The sequence below is a fragment of the Microcaecilia unicolor genome, chromosome 3 (genome assembly GCF_901765095.1).
Source record: "Microcaecilia unicolor chromosome 3, aMicUni1.1, whole genome shotgun sequence".
Taxonomy (NCBI): domain Eukaryota; kingdom Metazoa; phylum Chordata; class Amphibia; order Gymnophiona; family Siphonopidae; genus Microcaecilia; species Microcaecilia unicolor.
Window position 1 is genome coordinate 69,273,180 of NC_044033.1, and position 19,683 is coordinate 69,292,862.

Here is a 19,683-nt window from a genome sequence, read left to right on the forward strand (position 1 = left end):
CAGATCCGCCCCGAGTGCACGTCGCTGGGAGCTGCATCGGCTCCACTGGTTCCTTGCTCTCTCTGCCCTGGAACAGGAAGTAACCTGTTCCGGGGCAGAGGGAGCAGGGAACCAGCGGAGCTGTCACCCCCCCCCCCCCAGCGGCGTGCACCCGGGGCAGACCGCCCCACCGCCCCCCCTTCCTACGCCACTGCTCAAAGTGTCCACCCCCAGGTTTAATACAGGACTTCAGTCACTTTGAGAAGTTCTTAACAGCCTTGTCGATTGGTCCCTGTGGCAGGCTGTCCCAGATCATCTGCAGCGCTTCCTTGAGTTTGGTGATTTGTTTGCGGCTTTAAGGGAGCTTGTGATAGGCCTCCAATATTACTTCCCAGACAAAAACCTGTTACTCTGATGTCATTAACAGTAAGCTGGTACCAAGGCCGATAGAAAATGTTACCAAAATCACAAAGTAGTCTGCTGACGTGCACAGAAAAATACGTCCAGTTTTAACTTCATAAACTGCAGGAGATTTTTTTTTTTTAAATCTTGTCATCCTCGTTGCACAGGGCCACTTAAGCAGCTCTGTTATCCTCACCGTTGTGATAACAAAACTTAGAAATGGAAACTACAACAGCAGTGCGTACCATAGAAGCAACATATTTCACTAATAAAATTAATTCTCATTCTCTGTTCCCATCTCTGCCTTAATTAAACTCAATCTTTAATTAATTGACTGTAAACAAGTCTGTTTTTGTGGCGAGCAGGTCATTAACAGTAACAGAATTCTAAGTTTTTGCAGCAGTAGCAAGGTATTTGCTAGTACGCCATTGTGCATTTACAGTATTCATTGGATAGAGGCAGTAGCCCGCAGGTGTGAAAGAGTTAATTGATATTTTTTAATGATAGCTGCATAAAATTCAGTGCTAGGGAGAAAGAAAATTTTAGTACTGTAATAACTTCTAACTGTAGCCTACGATCATAATGTATGTGTGAGCAGTCCAGTAATTATAAGGTAATATAAGTGGAGTGATGGTATAAGTGCTTTAAATTAAAAGGAATCCGCGGAATGGCTGTAAGTCAGTGTCCACCCGCTTTCTTTCAAATGTTGTCTTGAGAAAAGTGCTTAGCTCCGAGTGCACGAAAAAAAAAAGAGGAGAGAGGTATTCATTAATTACAGTACTCATTAACGATGATGGGGACAAGGCAGCAGATGCAGGAAGAAAAGCTTGGGTTAGTGCAGGCTGCTGAGGGGAGGTTTTTTACAGCCTGCCTCTCCTGGTGCATTTAGACAGGACAGAACAACACAAGCAAGTGGTCAAGAGTGTTGAGATATTTGCAAGGTGGAACAGAGTTTTGGGAGGGGGTGTTTTATTTATTTATTTTTTGTGTGGCTATTGTTATTTTTTTGTTTTTCAACTAACTAAATAGTAGGATGAAAAAAGGCTCGCTCTTGTATGTGTTTGGGTATTTGGGGGTTATTGGTTTTTTGGGGGGTTTTTGTATGAGTAAAGATGTTTCTACGAGTTACAGCTTTTCAAGTTAAATTGCAAAATGTACTTTGGAAAATATCAGCAAAATAAATAAAGCTTTCAGCTAGTTAAAATTTATGTATTAACTTGGAGGGGGGAGGGTTGGCCACTATACAGCATCAACTTAAAACAAAAGGATAGTGCACTAATGCCACAGAAAAGAAAGAAAGGATAGATTGGCAGCTGGTTGATCCACTTCTGGTTTTACCCCATTTTATGCCTGGTCTTGTAGTTCTGATTCCCTAATGATTTCCTTAAGAAAAGCATGACTAGACACCATGTATAGAATGAGATAATGGGCCTGGATCAACCTACCTGAAAAACTGGAGACAGCTGGCAAACCTAGTTTGGAGAGTTGGATTGAGATGTCTCTAAATGTCCAAAAAAGGCTGCACCTGCTAGGCCAGCTTGGAAGTGAAGTGACAGCACAGAAATAATGGCATAAGTGTACATGTTCAGCACCATAAAGCTATTGAAAGTCCAGAGGACAAAACCCAGATGCCCTTTTCACTCTTGATTCTAATGGGGCTGTAATACTTTTTGAAACATTGATGTTTAGTATGACTGTTCTATCAATTGATATCATGGGCATTTTGTAGCCCTAGATTCCTTGGGGATTCCCCTGACCAGTCTCGTTTTCATGAAATATTTGCATGCAGTAGTGGTAGTGTATGCAGATATCTCCCAAGCTTCTATAACCCAAACTGGTTAGGGCAGGGGTGGGCAATCTCAGTCCTAGAGGACTACAACCCAATTGAGTTTTCAAGATATCTCCAATGAATGCATGAAATCTATTTGCATACAATGGAGGTAGCTCATGCAGATATATTTCATGCATGTTCATCGGGGAAATCCTGAAAACCCAACTGGGTTATGGCCCTCAAGTACCAAGATTACCCACCCCTGTACTTTGATCCTGGTAACCCCGGTTCAATTCCCACTGCAGCTCCTTGTGACCTTGGGCGAGTCACTTAACCCTTCATTGCCCCGGGTACAAAAGCTTAGATTGTGAGCCTTCTAGGGACAGAGAAAGTACCTGCATATAATGTGTACAGCACTGCATATGTGTAGTAGCGCTATAGAAATGATTAGTAGTAGTAGTAGTGGATTAGGGAATCCCAAAGAACTGAGTTGAGGACCAAAGCGCTAGATTCTAGAATATCTGAGAATTCTGGGCTTTGGATGGATATGTAGCATGGAGAAGGAGCAAAGGTTTTAGGAAGGTAAGGTACACCACTTCTACCCAGGGACAGGGTGGCCAACTCAAATCAACCCGAGAAGAGTAATCCAGGCCTGGTTTTACCCCACTGCACTCATGAAAATTCTGATTCACCTTTTTTTTTTAGTTAATGCTTGTAAGTTGTTAACCCTCTCCTTGCTGCTTGCAGGCAAATCTGCAAGGGACAAGAGTTTCCCTTTTATTTTAAAATACCATTACTACTACTACTACTACTTAACATTTCTAAAGCGCTACTGGGGTTACGCAGCGCTGTACAATTTAACATAAAAGGACAGGCCCTGCTCAAAGAGAAGAGAGTCTTCTGACCATCGCAGCCTGAGTTTAATCATGCAATTAGAGCACTACAATTGGTGGACACTGTCTTAGCATTGGTTAATTTTACTACTAAACTTCCAAGTCTACAAATTACACTTTTCTCGGAAGAGATTGGTTTCTCTTCTGAGAAAACATCGCAGGTACCCGGGATCACCCAGCCTTCTGCTCTGTGCAACACATACCCAGCAGTATAAACTGCAGGCACACAGTACAGATTCTCTGCCATCTTTCTGCTATGTCATTAGGGCCAGAGGTGCTGCTGGCACTGCAGTTTCCTCTAGCTAAAGAGGGCTAGCACATTTTAAAGTGAGATAAAATGGTAATTGCAAACGCATGATGGATGTGGAGGGGTTATAGAGAGTGAGTCTTAAGAAAAGTAATGACGTAATGACCTCCTTCCTTCTGCCCCTCTAACATAGACCTATCTCTTTAACAAGGCATACCACAAAGATCAACCAATGTGAACATACACAACTCCTCCACATATATTCAGCACTGTCTTATAATATCTGCTTGTTATACTACTATCATGTTTCTTCATTATCATGTTGCCCAATGATCCTTCTGTAACACTAAATGTCTATTTTCTAATATATTTCCACTATTCATGATGTATTGTAAGCCACATTGAGCCTGCAAAGAGGTGGGAAAATGTGGGATACAAATGCAATGAATAATAATAATAATAATAATATATGATGCAGCAAGAAAATTTGGCAGAAAACATTAAAGATCCTTAATTTAACAGTTCAAAAAATGGCAAATTACTGCCACCCTTTGAAAAACAGGGTTTTTTTTCTATATTATAAAGGAGGGTTTTTGTTTTCCACTGCTGCAAGGAGTGGACGTGGCAAAGGCACAACTCATCATTTTGTACTCTTAAAATCAGGCAGTCAATTGCGGGCACACTAAGGAATTAGGTGCTAGGTTTTCTGAGAAGAGCTCAGACTGTTGGATCACAGGTTCAGAGATGTCAAGTTTGGCCCATCCCAAAGCTGGAGATTAGCCACTGCAATGCTGGAGATTGAAGGCCAGTGAGTGAGGTTTTTCTCACAGGCTCCAGCCATGCTGAAACTAGTTCTGGCAGATGCACATTCCAAAAACTGAGATATTCCAATCAATAAATAGAAAATAACATTCTTTTTTTCTACCTTTATTGTCTGGTCATTTTATTTTTCTTATTGTGTTGGCTACAGTATCTGGTTTCTGTTTTCCTCTTTATTCTCTTAACTGTCTTGCCAGAGTCTCCTTGTTCATTTGGCACTTCTTTTCTCTCCATGTCCACCATCCGACCCAGCATTTGTTGAGCATCTCCCATCTGTGTCCTTATTCTTGCCCTGTCCAACATAACTGTTCTGTGGCCCTTTTGCCCCCCCCCCTCCAATTCCACATGCCAGCACATCTCTCTCTCTCACTCCCGGCCAGCATCTTTCCCTCTCTTCTCTTCCACTGACCCCTTACAGGGGTCCAGCAAGTGTTCTCTCTCTTCTCTTTCTCCTGTTCTGTCTCCACTTTGCAGGACCAGCACCTCTCCCTCTTTCTTCTTTCACTGCACGTCCTGGCTCTTCTCTCTTTCCTTGTCCTTGTCCTTGTCCTCCCCCAAAGTCCAGTACCTCTTTCCCTCTCGATGCACTCTTTCTTCCTCACCCCCGCCTTTTAGCATTACCATACTGGGACAGACTGAAGGTCCATCAAGCCCAGCATCCTGTTTCCAACAGTGGCGAATTCCAGAGTTTAATTATACGTTGAGTGAAGAAATATTTTCTCTGATTTGTTTTAAATTTACTACTTTGTAGCTTCATTGTTTGCTCCCTAGTCCTAGTATTTTTGGAAAGAGTAAACAAGCGATTCACATCTACTGTTCCACTGCACTCATTATGTTATAGACCTCTATCATATCTCCCCTCAGCCATCTTTTGCCTGTCCTCATAAGGAAGTCGTCCTATCCCTTTTATCATTTTCGTCACCCTTCTCTGTACCTCTTCTAATTCCATTATATCTTTTTTGAGATGCGGTGACCAGAAGTGGACACAGTATTCGAGGTGCAGCTGCACCATTATAACATACTCCTTTTTGTTTTCCATTCCTTTCCTAATAATATCTAACATTCTATTTGCTTTCTTAGCCACCGCCGCACACTGAGTAGAGGGTTTCAACATATCAATGATGACACCTAGATTCCTTTCCTGGTTGGTGACTCCTAATGTGGAATTTTGCATTACGTAGCTATAGTTCGGGTTCCTCTTTCCCATATGCATCACTTTGCACTTGCTCACATTAAACATCATCTGCCATTTGGATTCCCAGTCTCCCAGTCTTGTAAGGTCCTCTTGTAATTTTTCACAATCCTCCTACGATTTAATAACTTTGAATAAATTTGTGTCGTCAGCAAATTTAATTACCTTACTAGTTACTCTCATCGCTAGGTCATTTATAAATATGTTAAAAAGCAGCGGTCCCAGCACAGACCCCTGGTGAACCCCACTAACTACCCTTCTCCATTGAGAATACTGACCATTTAACCCTACTCTCTGTTTTCTTTTAACCAGTTTTTAATCCACAATAGAACACTATCTCTTCTGTACCTGACCTCTTGTCCAGCACCTCTCGCCCTCCTTCCTCCCCCTGCATGTTGCACCTCTCTCCCTTTTTGGCCTCCCTGCCCTCACAGAATTCTGTATCTCTCTCTCCTTTATCTTCTTTCCTTTCCCAGTTGCCATTAGTTTCAGCAATAGCAGCAGGCTTCTTCAGCCAATCCTAGGAGCCTTCCTTCAGCCGCGTCTCACCCTTTCTGAAGCAACTTCCTGTTTCCTTGAGGGCAGGACGTGGCTGAAGGAAGTTCCCCGGAATTGGTTGAAGCAGCCTTCTGTTGCTGACATGAAGAGAAGGGAATTACAGCTGGAGAGAGCCAATGAGTGAGTTCGGGCCCCTTAATCATTTAAGCTGGAGAAGGGGCCTGAATGTGTGTGTGTGTCACACACTGAATCCGTGTGGTTTGGCATAACTTCATATCACATTCCTCTGCTTCAGAGGTCACATGCAAATAGTAAGCAAAAATGTTGCAGAGCACAAGCACATTTTTACAACTGCAAGTTTAATTCACAGATCCAGCTGCTGTTACTTTGGTCACCTGTACCAGATTCCGGGTGCAACTGTGGTCCTTCCACCATTCAGCTGGAACAGTGCTGCTGTGCTGGTAGAAGTAGAAGATAGGGGCAGAGGGATTAAAAATAGTAGGCAGCCTTTCTCCCCCTCAGGTAGTCAGAAATGAAAGTCTCTGCCTCTCAGAAATGGCAGCAAGTGGTCTGAAGCAGGTGCCAAATGGACTGAAACCACAAGGAAAAGGAAGAGGCTGCCTGGCCCTACCAGATAAAATGGGAAAAATTATATTGGGGCCTATATTTAAAATGATTTAACCAGCCAGAAAGGGCCCCTGGACAGTTAGATCGCCTATTCGAGGCTAACCACTAATTTTCAGTGGCATTTAACCGGTTAGTGCCACTGAAAATAACCGGTTAGCACTGAACTGAAAACTAGCTATTTTGGGGGCATTCCAGGGGCAAAGTCAGGGCCGATACTCAGCACTTAACTGGCCAGGTTAACCACATAAATAGGACCACATAAGAGTCAGTTCTATTTTTATGCTGTAACCCATAGCCGGCTCCACAAACCTGGAAATTCAGTGCTGGTGCCTGGACATGGCCTAGCATTGAATTTATAGGTTTAACACTGGCAACGGTCAGTAAAACGCTGATTGCTGCCAGCTGAATATCAGGCCCATTGATCTTTCATAATCCCCACAGTATATGTAATGGAGTTTTATTTAGAGTTTCAACTTCAAGTTAATAGTTGGTCTGAAAAAGGGGTAAATGGATTTAAATTCTTTAAAATACGTATTTGTTTATGGCCTGTCTAAAGCTTTGATAAAGCTCTGTCATGCCCTTGTGCTGATTACCTTCATGTAGAACAAGAGATATTGACTAATGAATGAATGATGTGCAGTTCCTAGCCTTAAAAGAGCAGCTTTAAAGAGCACTGTATTTAATAAAGTAATTTTCTTTCCCTCTCTCTCTCTTTCTCTCTCTCTCTCTCCCCTCCCCCTCCCCCATTATTTTCTCTCTTGTTCTTCCTTTCCTTCCTCCTAATACAGGCTTCTCTGCAGAATGTCAAGCAAGGATCGACACCTTGATTCTAGCTGCTCGTCATATATCAAGACGGAACCTTCAAGCCCCGCCTCCTTGACAGACAGTATCAACCACCATAGCCCTGGTGGCTCTTCAGACGCCAGTGGGAACTACAGCTCAACCATGAATGGACACCAGAATGGGCTGGACTCGCCACCCCTATACCCTTCTGCTGCAGGCCTTGGTGGCAATGGACCAGTAAGAAAACAGTATGATGACTGCTCCAGCACCATCACTGAAGACTCGCAGATGAAATGTGAATATATGCTGAATTCAATGCCCAAAAGACTATGTTTAGTTTGTGGTGATATTGCATCGGGGTACCACTATGGTGTGGCTTCGTGTGAGGCCTGCAAAGCATTCTTCAAAAGGACAATTCAAGGTTGGTGCTATTTATTCCCTTGGCCTCTTTATTTTGAGGTAAAAAATGCGAGTTACGCTTTTTGTGTTGTAGTATTTGAGTTTTCTTATTCTTTTCCTTGATCAGGTTGACGTGGACACTGGTTACAGGAATGTCTTGCACTTGTTGGGCCAAGGATTGGGCTTATTGCCAATTGTTTTCAAAGTGGAAACACTATTCACTACTATTTCATTTTGTTTCTTTCCAACTATCCAACAAGGGGTCAATATTCAGCCCACGGCAGTCATCAATTTTTAAAGCACTGACAGCCATGGCTGAATTAGTCTCGAATATTCATTGCCAGACGTAATTCAGCTACCAGCACAGACAATCTGGGTCATTGCAGACCACTTAAATTATCTGCGTCAGGCCAATATTCAGTACCAGTACCCAAATAACTAACTGGGCATAGGACAGCAGTTTATATGGTCCTATTTGGTTAGTTATTCAGGCATCGGCATTAAATATCAGCCGTGCCTGGATAATTTCTGGGTTTGCCCCAGCTCCAGCCCTGGACCTTCCCGCCACTAAGCAGAGACAGCTAATTTTCAGTGGCACAGTCTGGTTAAATGCTATGGATTAGTAACTAGCCTCTCCTGCCTGCTTAAATTGCTCTGAATCTCAATTGGTAGATTACTGCCAAACTAAAGGGCAGTTCTGTACACTGTACCTGATAGTCTGCCACCTTACATGTGCATCTGCAGGTTGCTGATGGAGTCAGTGAATAGTTTTACATATGTTAATAGTAATAATAAAGACTAAATGTTGTCAGGGCCTTATGACTCAATAGAGCCTGATTTAACATTTTCTTGTCCTTAACTCAGGGACCAATGCAGAAAGCTATCACAGGCAGAAGTGTGCATTTACTGAGAGGTCTACATGCATGTTATTGGGTGCATGATGTTAAATTGTGCATTAGACATTGGTGAGCAGCATATTGAAATGAATGCTAACAAGGCTATTAGTTATTCTGCTGCAATGCAGAAAAAGACACAGATGATTTAAAGGTGAACACAATACGAGAAGCTTACAGCCAGGTCTGAGGAGGCACAGAAGGGTTAGTTAAAGGGATGTATTGCAAGTTTGTTTGTTTGTTTGTTTTCTTTGATCCAACCCAACCCCTCCTCCCACCCCTGACACACAAAAAGCCCTGGTAGTCTAACAATCCCCTGACCCAACATAACTATACAAATCCCTGGTTGTCTAGTGGACTTCATCCCCAACCACCCCCCCCCCCCCCCACCCACCTCAAAAAGTCAAATAGCAGGAGTGAGATCCACTCCAGAGCAGCCATCATTCAAAATGGCAGCGCCTGACTCCTAGCTGTGTAAACCACTGATAGTTTACTAATAGGCTGTATATCAAATGAACATAGAAATTGAACAAATAAAGCAATATTGGCCTTATTTGGTAGACTGCCACCTAGTGGTGCACTGGAAAGCACCACTAGGAGTCAGGGACACCATTTTGAATAATGGCCATGCCAGAGACAGGAGCCAATGGGCATTTCTCCAGCCTTTTGAATTTTTTAGGTGGTTGAGAAAGGTCAGGGGGTTTGGGGAAGGAAGAGAGTACACTAAATGACCATAGTAAATGACGGCAGATAAAGACCTGTACGGTCCATCCAGTCTGCCCAACAAGATAAACTCATTTTACATGGTATGTGATACTTTATGTGTATACCCAAGTTTGATTTGTCCTTGCCTTTCTCAAGGCACAGACTGTAGAAGTCTGCCCAGTACTGTTCTTGTACTAAGTTCTGAAGCTAACATTGAAGCCCCTTAAATTTACACTCCAGCCCATCCCTTATCTATTCAGTCTCGATCAGGGTGTAGACCATAGAAGTCTGCCCAGCTCCCGTTTTGTTTCCAATTACCGGCGTCGCCACCCAATCTCCGCTAAGATTCCACGGAACAATTCCTTCTAAACAGGATTCCTTTGTGTTTATCCCACGCATGTTTGAATTCCATTACCGTTTTCATCTCCACCACCTCCCGCGGGAGGGCATTCCACATATCCACCACCCTCTCCGTGAAAAAATACTTCCTGACATTAGTCCTGAGTCTGCCCCCCTTCAACCTTAATTCATGTCATCTAGTTCTACCACCTTCCCATCTCCGAAAAAGGTTCATTTGTGGATTAATACCTTTCAAGTATTTGAACACCTGTATCATGTCACCCCTGTTTCTCCTTTCCTCTGAGGTCTACATGTTCAGGTCAGCAAGTCTCTCCTTGTACGGTTTGCAACGCAAATCCCATACCATTTTCGTAGCTTTTCTTTGCACCGCTTCCAGTCTTTTTACATCTTTAGCAAGATACGGCCTCCAAAAGTGAACACAATACTCCAAGTGGGGCTTCACCAACGACTTGTAGAGGGGCATCAACACCTCCTTTCTTCTGCTGGTTATGCATATCTCAAAAAAGATTTAGCGGAATAAGAAATAGTTCAAAGAAGAGCGACCAAAATGATAAAGGGGACTGAATTCTTCACATATGAAGAGAGGCTAAAGAGGTTAGGGCTCTTCAGCTGGAAAAAGAGACGGCTGAGGAGAGGTATGATTGAGGACTACATAATCCTGAGTGGTGTAGAATGGGTAAAAGTGAATTGATTTTTTTACACTTTCAAAATGTACAAAGACTAGGTCAATGAGATTACATGGATATACCTTTAAAACAAATAGGAGGAAATATTTTTTCACTCAATGAATAGTTATGCTCTGGAACTCATTGCCAGAGGATGTGGTAACAGTGGTTAGCATATCTGGGTTTAAAAAAGGTTTGGACAAGTTACTGAAGGAAAAGTCCATAGTCTGTTGGGGAAGCCACTGCTTGCCCTGGGATTGGTAGATTGGAACATGGGATGTTGCTACTATTTGGGTTTCTGCCAAGTACTTGTGACCTGGATTGGCTGCTGTTGGAAACAGGATACTAGGCTGGATAAACCATTGGTCTGACCCAGTATATCTATTCTTACAGTATGTTCCTGGACCCATAGCAACTCAAAACTGCTCCAGAGTGGCCTGTTTTATCTTAGATGTATTTGTGGAAGCTGCTGGGGAGGGGGAAGCTCTCACACTTTCTCCCACCTCTTACTCATAACCAGGCACGTAGGAGTTCAATCACACTCCAGGTTTTAGGAACGGATTTCAGAATATACAAAAAAAGGGATATGCTTTCTTACTTGTGAATAAGGTATCTGTGTAATGTTCTTGATTTTCTATCCTCACGTGCCCCTGTTCACATTTTTCTGATTTTCAGACTGCATAATTGCAGTTCTTTGTACATAAGTCTATCACTGTCACAGCTCAAAAGGCTCCAAACAGTGCAAAACTCTGCAGCCAGACTACTTTTCAGTGCACATAAGTTTGATCATGTTAAAGCTCTAGTAATCCAATTGCATTGGCTCCCCGTCTCATTTCACATTTTTATCTTACATATAAAGCATACTAGTTAACTCTTCCATCATATTTATCATCACTAATCATACCCTATATGCTTACACATTTTCTAAGTTCATTGGACTCTCATTGACTAGTTCTCCCTAATCCAAAACTGGCTCACTAGGTGTCTACATCAGTGTTTCCCTAGTCTGTCCTGGAGAGCCCTCTTGCCAGTTAGATATCCTCAATGACTATGCATGAAATTGATTTGCATACACTGCCTCTATTATATTTAACTCTCTTTCATGGATATTCATTGTGGATATCCTGAAAACCTGATTGACAAGGGGGTTCTTCAGGACCAACTTGGGAAACACTGGTCTATATGACAGCCTGCCTTTTTTTTTTCCTGGCTCCGATGTTGTTGAATGACCCCCCCCCCCTCTCCATCGATAGTAAACTATCATAGAAGAAATTTAAAACCCTTATGAAAACACATTTCTTTGGTATTGCCTACAGCAAGCCCATTCAGTTGCTAGACTTCCAATGTGCATCATATGTTTTTCATTGAGTTGTGTATGGGTCTCTCCTTTAAACATGTATGGGTCTCTCCTTTAAACATTGTAGTTCATTTCTATTTTTAATTAATTTTATTATATACACTTCTGTGATCTGCTTGTCAGTCCAGGCGGTATATCAAGGTTTTAAATATAAACATAATACCCTTTCAGTGGCCCTTTGCATGCTGAGAACAGATACAGAGGTCAGCACTAACGGCACAGAAGAAGATGACTGGAGATGAAAGTGGGGTCTACGATGACCATAGATTGAGCTAAGTGAGCTTACTAGGTGGGCTAAGTGGTTGATATCTATGGAGAACTCTCATCATTTCACTTGCTTTCCCAGTGATTTTGAACCAGCCTCAAATGCATACACCAATGGCTGGTACAGTTTCAGAAGGTTAGAAACTAGTTTCCAAACGCACTGTGCATGTGCTAGAGAGAAAAATGAGGTTAGACTGGACTCATCCTGACACCTTGAAGTAGATGCCTCCAATTGCTGGTTTATCTCTTAAATAATTCAAAAGGTATTTCACCTTCCAAATAAGCAGCATTTCACACACTTTCCACTGCAGTGTTTACTCGCCGGCAAACCAATTTGATCTGCCAATCTAGGGACACTGTACAGCAAACACTTTATTGTAATGTAATCAGAAGGAATATAAATTATGATAGGGTGATATTTAAAGCGAAGATAAAGAATGAAGATAAGTTTCATTTGGTTGTTCCACACGACCAGAGTGGCTTTGACTTGAGAGGTTAATTTATATGACCCTCCGCGGCACATTGCTCTCTCCTGTACAAAGGAAAACAAATTAAATAAGTCCATGTGACTTTTAGGCATCAATGTAACATTTGTTCTTTATCTGGATCCAAGATAACAAAAAAAGTGCTGGAAATTCTGGGGCCTGGCTCCTAAGGTTACTATCACAGGTGTTGCTGTCCTTTGGCCTGGTACAGAGATGACATTATACCTGACGCCAAGTGTAACCTGAATTTATCTTTACCTGATTAAGCCATTTGCCTACTTTATCAACAAGAAAACTGTTACAGAAGCATAAAATTTTTTCAGTTAGTAATTTTTCCTAGAATCCTTTTTGCTAACTAAAGCCAGAGGAGCATTTTGGTTGGTTTTCAAGGTTAAAACACATTTTATTGAACTTGTGCAGGCGCAGTTGCAGCGGCAACAAGAAATCTTGCCGTGAATTTGATAGCACATCTGAAGAGAAATGCTAAAATAAATGAGATCTTCCAGGAAAACTTTGTGTCATTGTTATGATATCTTGACTTCACAAACCTAAAGATTCTGGGAACATGATATTTAGGTGTGTTTTTCAGACACCACCTAACTCATTTACTGAGAGGCATGATGAGATGGAAGAAGGACTATGCAAACCATTTTCTTTGCTCCAAGGTAATTAAGGGGCACTTTGATTAAGCTATGGTAAAAAGTGCCCTTACATGGATTTTTCCTGCAAACAAAGGCCGCCATTTTTCCCAGTTGTAAAAATGGCCTTTTAGAAATGTTTTGTATTAATGGCCATGCACAAATGTTACCATTAGTGTGCTACCATTAAAATAATTTACCACGGCTTATGCCCTTTCCATGCACTAACCTGTGCTAACTGCTTAGCGCAGGAACACCCAGTCTCTTCCCCTGAGAAGCCTGAGTGTGTCCCACTGTACGTCACTTAAACTGTGTTTGATGCAGGTTAACGCCTAATGCAACTTATAAAAGGGCCCCTAAGAGCATTTGTTTTATTAAAAAGGGAACCTGTAAGAGCAAATGTTTAGATTAATGACATGCACGTGCCAATATGTTGCCAAAGTACTGTTCAGCAAATACCCACTTTGGGCCCTGTTTACTAAGACACCCTAGCGTTTTTAGCGCACGCTAATGCTAGAGACATCCATATATTCCTGTGGGTGTCTCTAATGTTAGTGTGCGCTAATTTTTAGTGCACACTAAAAACATTAGTGTGCCTACAACGTGGCATAGTTAACAGGGCCCTTAATTTATTTTTAATTGAAAATTGTGACAGAACAACAACCAAGCTAAGCCCTTGTACAGAAAGATAGTATATCAAATACAAACCCTTTTCCTTTTCAGATAAATGCCATGAATAGAAAACATAAACATTTTAGAAATAATACAGGAAAACATAATATCAATGCGCTAAAGTCCACAGTTATTAGAAGAAAGTCAATACAGATAGTTAGCAAATAAGGACAAGGAAACTGCAGTATCAAGTCTATAAAGCAAAAAAGAACAGTCTGACACGCTAACAACTCAAGTGCATTACATATGAATGACTACATCTGCAGCCACCGGAGGATCTGGGGCAACAGAAACCAATGGCCGGTTGGCAGCTAAGAAAGAGGTCGATTGTGCAGGTTCAAAGAAAATATACTGTGTGGATTTATATTTAACAATACTCTTAAGCAAAAAATTTAAGAAAGAAAAGGGCACCTAACTCCAAGACACAAAAGAAGAAATTCTCTTTGACATTTCTGAGTTTCTTTTGTAGCATCTGGAAGCATCCTTTAAATAGCTCTTTCTTTATGTTAAAAAAAACACATGCAACAGCCAATCTCTATCCTATTTCAGTGCAAATGAAACTACTAGATAAGCTAAATTCATATCAGATGATTTCAATGTATCGGAAATATCCAATGCAGCTGGTGTTAGATTCTCAATAGATCTTTTACGAGGTTTCTTCTTAACCACAGGCAAGTAATATATTTTAGCTACTGCGGTCACTGTCTCAGGAACTATCTTTAAAATCTCAATTAGATATCTAAGAAAAGTCTCTCCTAGTGACCTCAACCGCAGTCAGGGAAAATTTATCAAAAGAGTATTTGAAGATCTTGACATGTTCTCTAATATCTCTATCTTGGATTAAGAAGCAAATTATCGATAATCATAGAAAAATCAGGGGTCTGAATATATTAGATATTAGGGGCCTTGTTTACTAAGGTGCGCTAGCGTTTTTAGCGTATGCTAAAAAATTAGCGTGCGCCAACCGTGTAGATGCCCATAGGAATATTATGGGTGTCTACATGGTTAGCGCATGCTAATGCTTAGCACGATCTAAAATTCTAACGAGCCTCTATCACGGCTTAGTAAACAGGGGCCTAGATTTGGACTCTTCCACTAACTGTTTTTCACCGCATCTGCAACACAAGTTGTATTTTCTTTGTGATATCAAATGAAGACAACATTGAACGCATTTTGTGCATCTGGTGAGACAGTGGAAAGTAGGGTGAAAGCCCTAAACACATGGCTGTTATATTAATAGCACTAATTAACACAATATATAGAATTTCACAAAGAGCATAATAAAAAAGAAAAAGATGATGTAAGACGGTTTCTTTCTGATTAAATTTTAACTGCCAGACCCTCGGCCATTATTCTAACTTTCAGAGATCCATTCTCATCGTTTCTACTCACTCCAGGGTATCCACTCTATTGGCTATCTTCGTGTCATCCGGAAAAAGGCAAACCTTTCCTTCCAACCCTTCAGCAATATCTCTCACAAATATATTAAAGAAAATGGGCCGCAGCGCCGACCCCTGAGGAACCTGACTTCTCACCATCCTTTCCTCCGAGCGGATTACATTTACCTCCACCCTCTGCCACCTATTGGTCAACCAGTTTTCTATCCAGTTCACCACTTTCGGTCCTAAGTTCAGCCCTTTCAGCACGCAGCGTAGTAAAAGGGCCCCTCATTCCTCTCCCCCTATCCCTAATCCATGTATCCATCTTTTGTAAAATAATGAGTCAGAGTTATATTTCTTTATTACATAAGCACCTTTCATTCTTAAATTTGCTTGCTTCTCACTCTTATTATATTTTGGGGGAACAACCAAGGCTCATAATTAACTTTTATGCTTGAGAAAGACAGCGGTTGATTTTCTGCCATATTTTTCCTTGCGGAAGGGTTAAAATAAATTGGGGCTACTTCTGCACTGCATAGTGAAAAAAAAAAGCTCATAGTCATTCCACTTGGACCACGTGATCAGCACTTCACTGGGAATAAAGTAATGCATTCCTATCATAAGGAGTGAATGTCACCTGCTCTGTCCTCTGTTAGTCTAATGCACTTTCCTCTCCATGGTTTCCTTTTTCAGAATCAAGCATTTCAAATGCAGACACAAGGCCACAGGCTTTTGAGACCTGTTAGACCCATAGTTATTCCCAGAAGGCTCTTGTATTTTTTCAGTTTTACTGTCTACTCTCATTGTTTCATATAGGAAATAGACTTAAACAATATTTTCCTTCTGTGTGCTCCCCCCCCCCCCCCCCCGCAAGCCTTCCTCTGTCTCCCCAGCCACTCAGGCTAACTCTAAAAATGCAGGTACAGATTTTGAAATCAATGCTTCTCATTATGGAATCAAGAGAAGGGAAGGATTGTGACCACAAAGTGCGGAATTAGCATATTTTTAGTTTTGAAGGTCATCATAATGGCCTATATTCAGCTTTTTTTACTGCCAGCTTTAAACGTCTACTCAATGCTGACATATGTGTTATCTGAGGGCAGGAGGTGAACATGAATCTGTCTGTTCTAGCCTTCTTGCTGGCTGTAAACTTAAGCAGTACTTCTCATTGTTTTTGGGACTGTAGAACACTTTTGATTTTATTCTATATTTATAGCACACCAAAACAAATTTTGTGTGATCCACAGCCTCTTTCCTGCTCCTGATAGAAAGTGAGCAGGGTTGTTGTTTTTTTTTTTTTTTTAACTGTCTGTGCCTCATTGTGCTGGAACATATGTGACCAGTGGATCCTGTCAGATTACAGTCATTAGACTGATGGCTGGCAGAGGAGGTAGCCACATATGAAGAGTTCTTCTCCTGCCAATGGGAAGAAAGGAGGAAAAGTAAAGTTATTAGCTTTCTAGTGGATGAATCTATGACACTTGTTTCATGTAGTGCCAGGGGTGAGTAAGGCGTTCACTTTGGTGTTGAGGGAGAGAATGGGGAGAATCCAGTGAATGTCACCTTGGAAAATTGTAGTAATCTACTCCCATACTATACTTACAATCACATTCTTGAAAAATTTATTTATTTAGATTTTGCTCACACCTTTTTCAGTACTGGCTCAAGGTAACTTACATTCAGGTGTATTGGGTATATTTCTCTGTCCCTGTTGGGCTCATAATCTAATTTTGTACCTGAGGCAATGGAAGGTAAAGGTCGCAGGGAGCAGCAGTGGGATTTGAACCAGTAACTTCTGGATGTCAAGATCAGTGCTCTAACCACTAGGCCACTCCAAATTACTGCAAAATATTTTGAGTGCAGAACCCACCAGCCCTTATGCTTTTATATGTCTTACATTCAAGAGAATTATACACCCAAAAAGAATTTAAAAAAATAAAATTATCCAACATTGTTTCAACTGTTATTGATATTTATATGGCAGTTTTGTCCAGGTTACAGATTAAGAACCGAGATCAATAGTATCTAGTTTATATCAGCAGTCCAAAAGCTGCTAGACTATTATATTACATATTCTAATTGTTGACTTGAAATGGGGTGGGGGAGTTTTTTTTTTTTCAATCTTTATGGTCTGGGTGGGTTCCCCCTCCCCTAATCATGTAGAACCCAGTTTTTAAATATTTTTGTCTATTTTCTCCTAACTGCTTTTTGAGGTTGTCCTTTCCCTTTTACTTTTCTTGTCTTACCTGTCTTCATCACTCCCTCTTTTATCCCTCTTTCTGCATTGATCTTTGCCTTTTATCTTATTATCTGATATGGGTAAGATAGTATTAACACTGATTCCTAAAGAGTCAAGTTTAGATATGAGTCTCCCAGCTAGTTATCGGCCAGTGGCCAGTATTCCTGTCCTTACTAAGATAATGGAGTCTTTTATTAGCCTACAACTCTCGCAATGTTTAGAAAAATGTTCCTGTTTATTCTCTGATTGGATTCAGATCTGCACATAGCACGGAGACATTGTTACTAGTGTTGATATCTTATGTTAAAGAAAAGAAAAGAAACAATTTTATTGCAGTTTGACATATCCGCTGCATTCGACGAGGTGGATTATGCTTTACTTTTAAAATGCTTAAATGGAATAGGAATCTCTGGAAACGTTTTTAAATGGTTCCAGGAATTCCTGTCCAATCGTAGTTATTCTGTAACTCAAAATAAACAATTTTCTACATATTGGTTCCTGGGCTGTGGAGTGCCGTAAGGCTCTCCACTATCTCTAATTCTTTTGAATTGTTTTATGGCTACAATAGGAAAAATTGAATTTGGTCCTAGGGAATTGTTGTTATCCTATGTCAGTGTTTCCTGTGTCCAGTCCTGGAGTACCTCTTGCCGTCAGGTTTTCAGGATATCCACAATGAATATGCAGGAGATTGATTTGCATACACTGCCTCCATTATATGCAAATTTCTTTCATGCATAAGATATCCTGAAAACCTGACTGCAAGGGGTACTCCAAGACCGGACTTGGGAAACACTGTCCTATGCAGACAATATTTTTCTTCTTTTACCAGTTCCTTCTGCTTATCAAGATTTATTATTTTTGGTTAACTCAGGAATAGATAAAATTCAAAAGTGGGAGCGGGTTAACAGATTTGAAATTAAACCCGGACAAGACTAAGGTTTTATAGTTTAAAAATCAGAATGCTACCACTCCCTCTTCTCTTACTCTACCTGTTGGTAGGATTCTTTCAGTGGAGTCAGAGGCAAGAATTTTAGGAGTAATCCTTGACTGTGCTTTGTCGTATGATTCTTATACTAATCACTTTTGGAAGAAAACGTGTATAAATTGAGACAACTGCATTTGATAAGTGTTTTATTTAATCAAAATGCATTTGCTGTATTGGTCCAAATGCTAATATTAGCCCATTTGGACTGTTGCAATGACCTTTTTTTAGGCATTAATTCTAAACATTCAGGGACCCTTTTATTATCAGGCTTATTTTCGAAAGAGAAGGGCGCCCATCTTTCGACACAAATCGGGAGATGGGCGTCCTTCTCCCAGGTTCGCCCAAATCGGCATAATTGAAAGCTGATTTTGGGCGTCCTCAACTGCATTCCGTCGCGGGGACAACCAAAGTTCACGGGGGCATGTCGGAAGCATAGCAAAGGCGGGACTGGGGCATGCTTAACACATGGGCGTCCTCGGCCGATAATGGGAAAAAAGAAGGGTGTCTGGCTGACTTTACTTGGTCCTTTTTTTTTTATGACCAAGCCACAAAAATGTGCCCTAAATGACCAGATCACTACCAGAGGGAATCGGGGATGACCTTCCCTTACTCCCACCCTAAATTTTTTTTTATATATTTTTTTCAGCCTCTATGCCAGCCTCAAATATCATACCCAGCTCCATGACAGCAGTATGCAGTTCCCTGGAGCAGTTTTAGTGGGTACTGCAGTGCACTTCAGGCAGGTGGACCCAGGCCCATCTCCCCCTACCTGTTATACTTGTGGTGGTAAATGTGAGCCATCCAAAATCCACCAGAAACCCACTGTACCCACATCTAGGTGCCCCCCTTCATCCCTAAGGGCTATGGTAGTGGTGTACAGTTGTGGGAAGTGGGATTTGGGGGGGGCTCAGCACACAAGGTAAGGGAGCTATGCACCTGGGAGCTTTTTCTGAAGTTCACTGCAGTGCCCCCTAGGGTGCCCGGTTGGTGTCCTGGCATGTGAGGGGGATCAGTGTTCTACGAATGCTGGCTCCTCCCACAACCAAATGGCTTGTATTGGTCGTTTCTGAGATGGGCGTCCTCAGTTTCCATTATTGCCGAAAATCAGGGACGACCATCTCTAAGGTCGACCTAAATGTTCAGATTTGGGCATCCCCGACCTTTCAATCATAACGAAAGATGGCCGTCCATCTTGTTTCGATAATACGGGTTTCCATGCCCCTTCGCGGGGGACGTCCTGCGAGGACATCCTCAGGAAAACTTGGGCGCCCCATTCAATTATGCTCCTCCATGCCACATAACCAATTTGGAGTTACCGCTCAGCTACCACGTGGCTCTTGCACTAATTTCATTTTTGGCATGCGTCCAAAAAATAATTTTTATTTTCTGGTGCGCGTCTGCTACATGTGCCAGGTGGCATTTGATGCGCTT

At 41.6% G+C, this 19,683-nt stretch overlaps 1 protein-coding gene across 6 annotated transcripts in view; it reads left to right on the forward strand.

Annotated features, from left to right (window-relative positions):
- ESRRG (estrogen related receptor gamma) overlaps window positions 1–19,683 on the forward strand; it is a 1,192,991-nt gene that overhangs the window by 887,565 nt on the left and 285,743 nt on the right. For all 6 annotated transcript variants that reach the window (XM_030196026.1, XM_030196025.1, XM_030196029.1 and 3 more), the window contains one exon: window positions 7,217–7,632. In XM_030196026.1, the coding sequence (XP_030051886.1) occupies window positions 7,217–7,632 (416 nt within the window). The remainder of the gene's footprint in view (window positions 1–7,216; window positions 7,633–19,683) is intronic.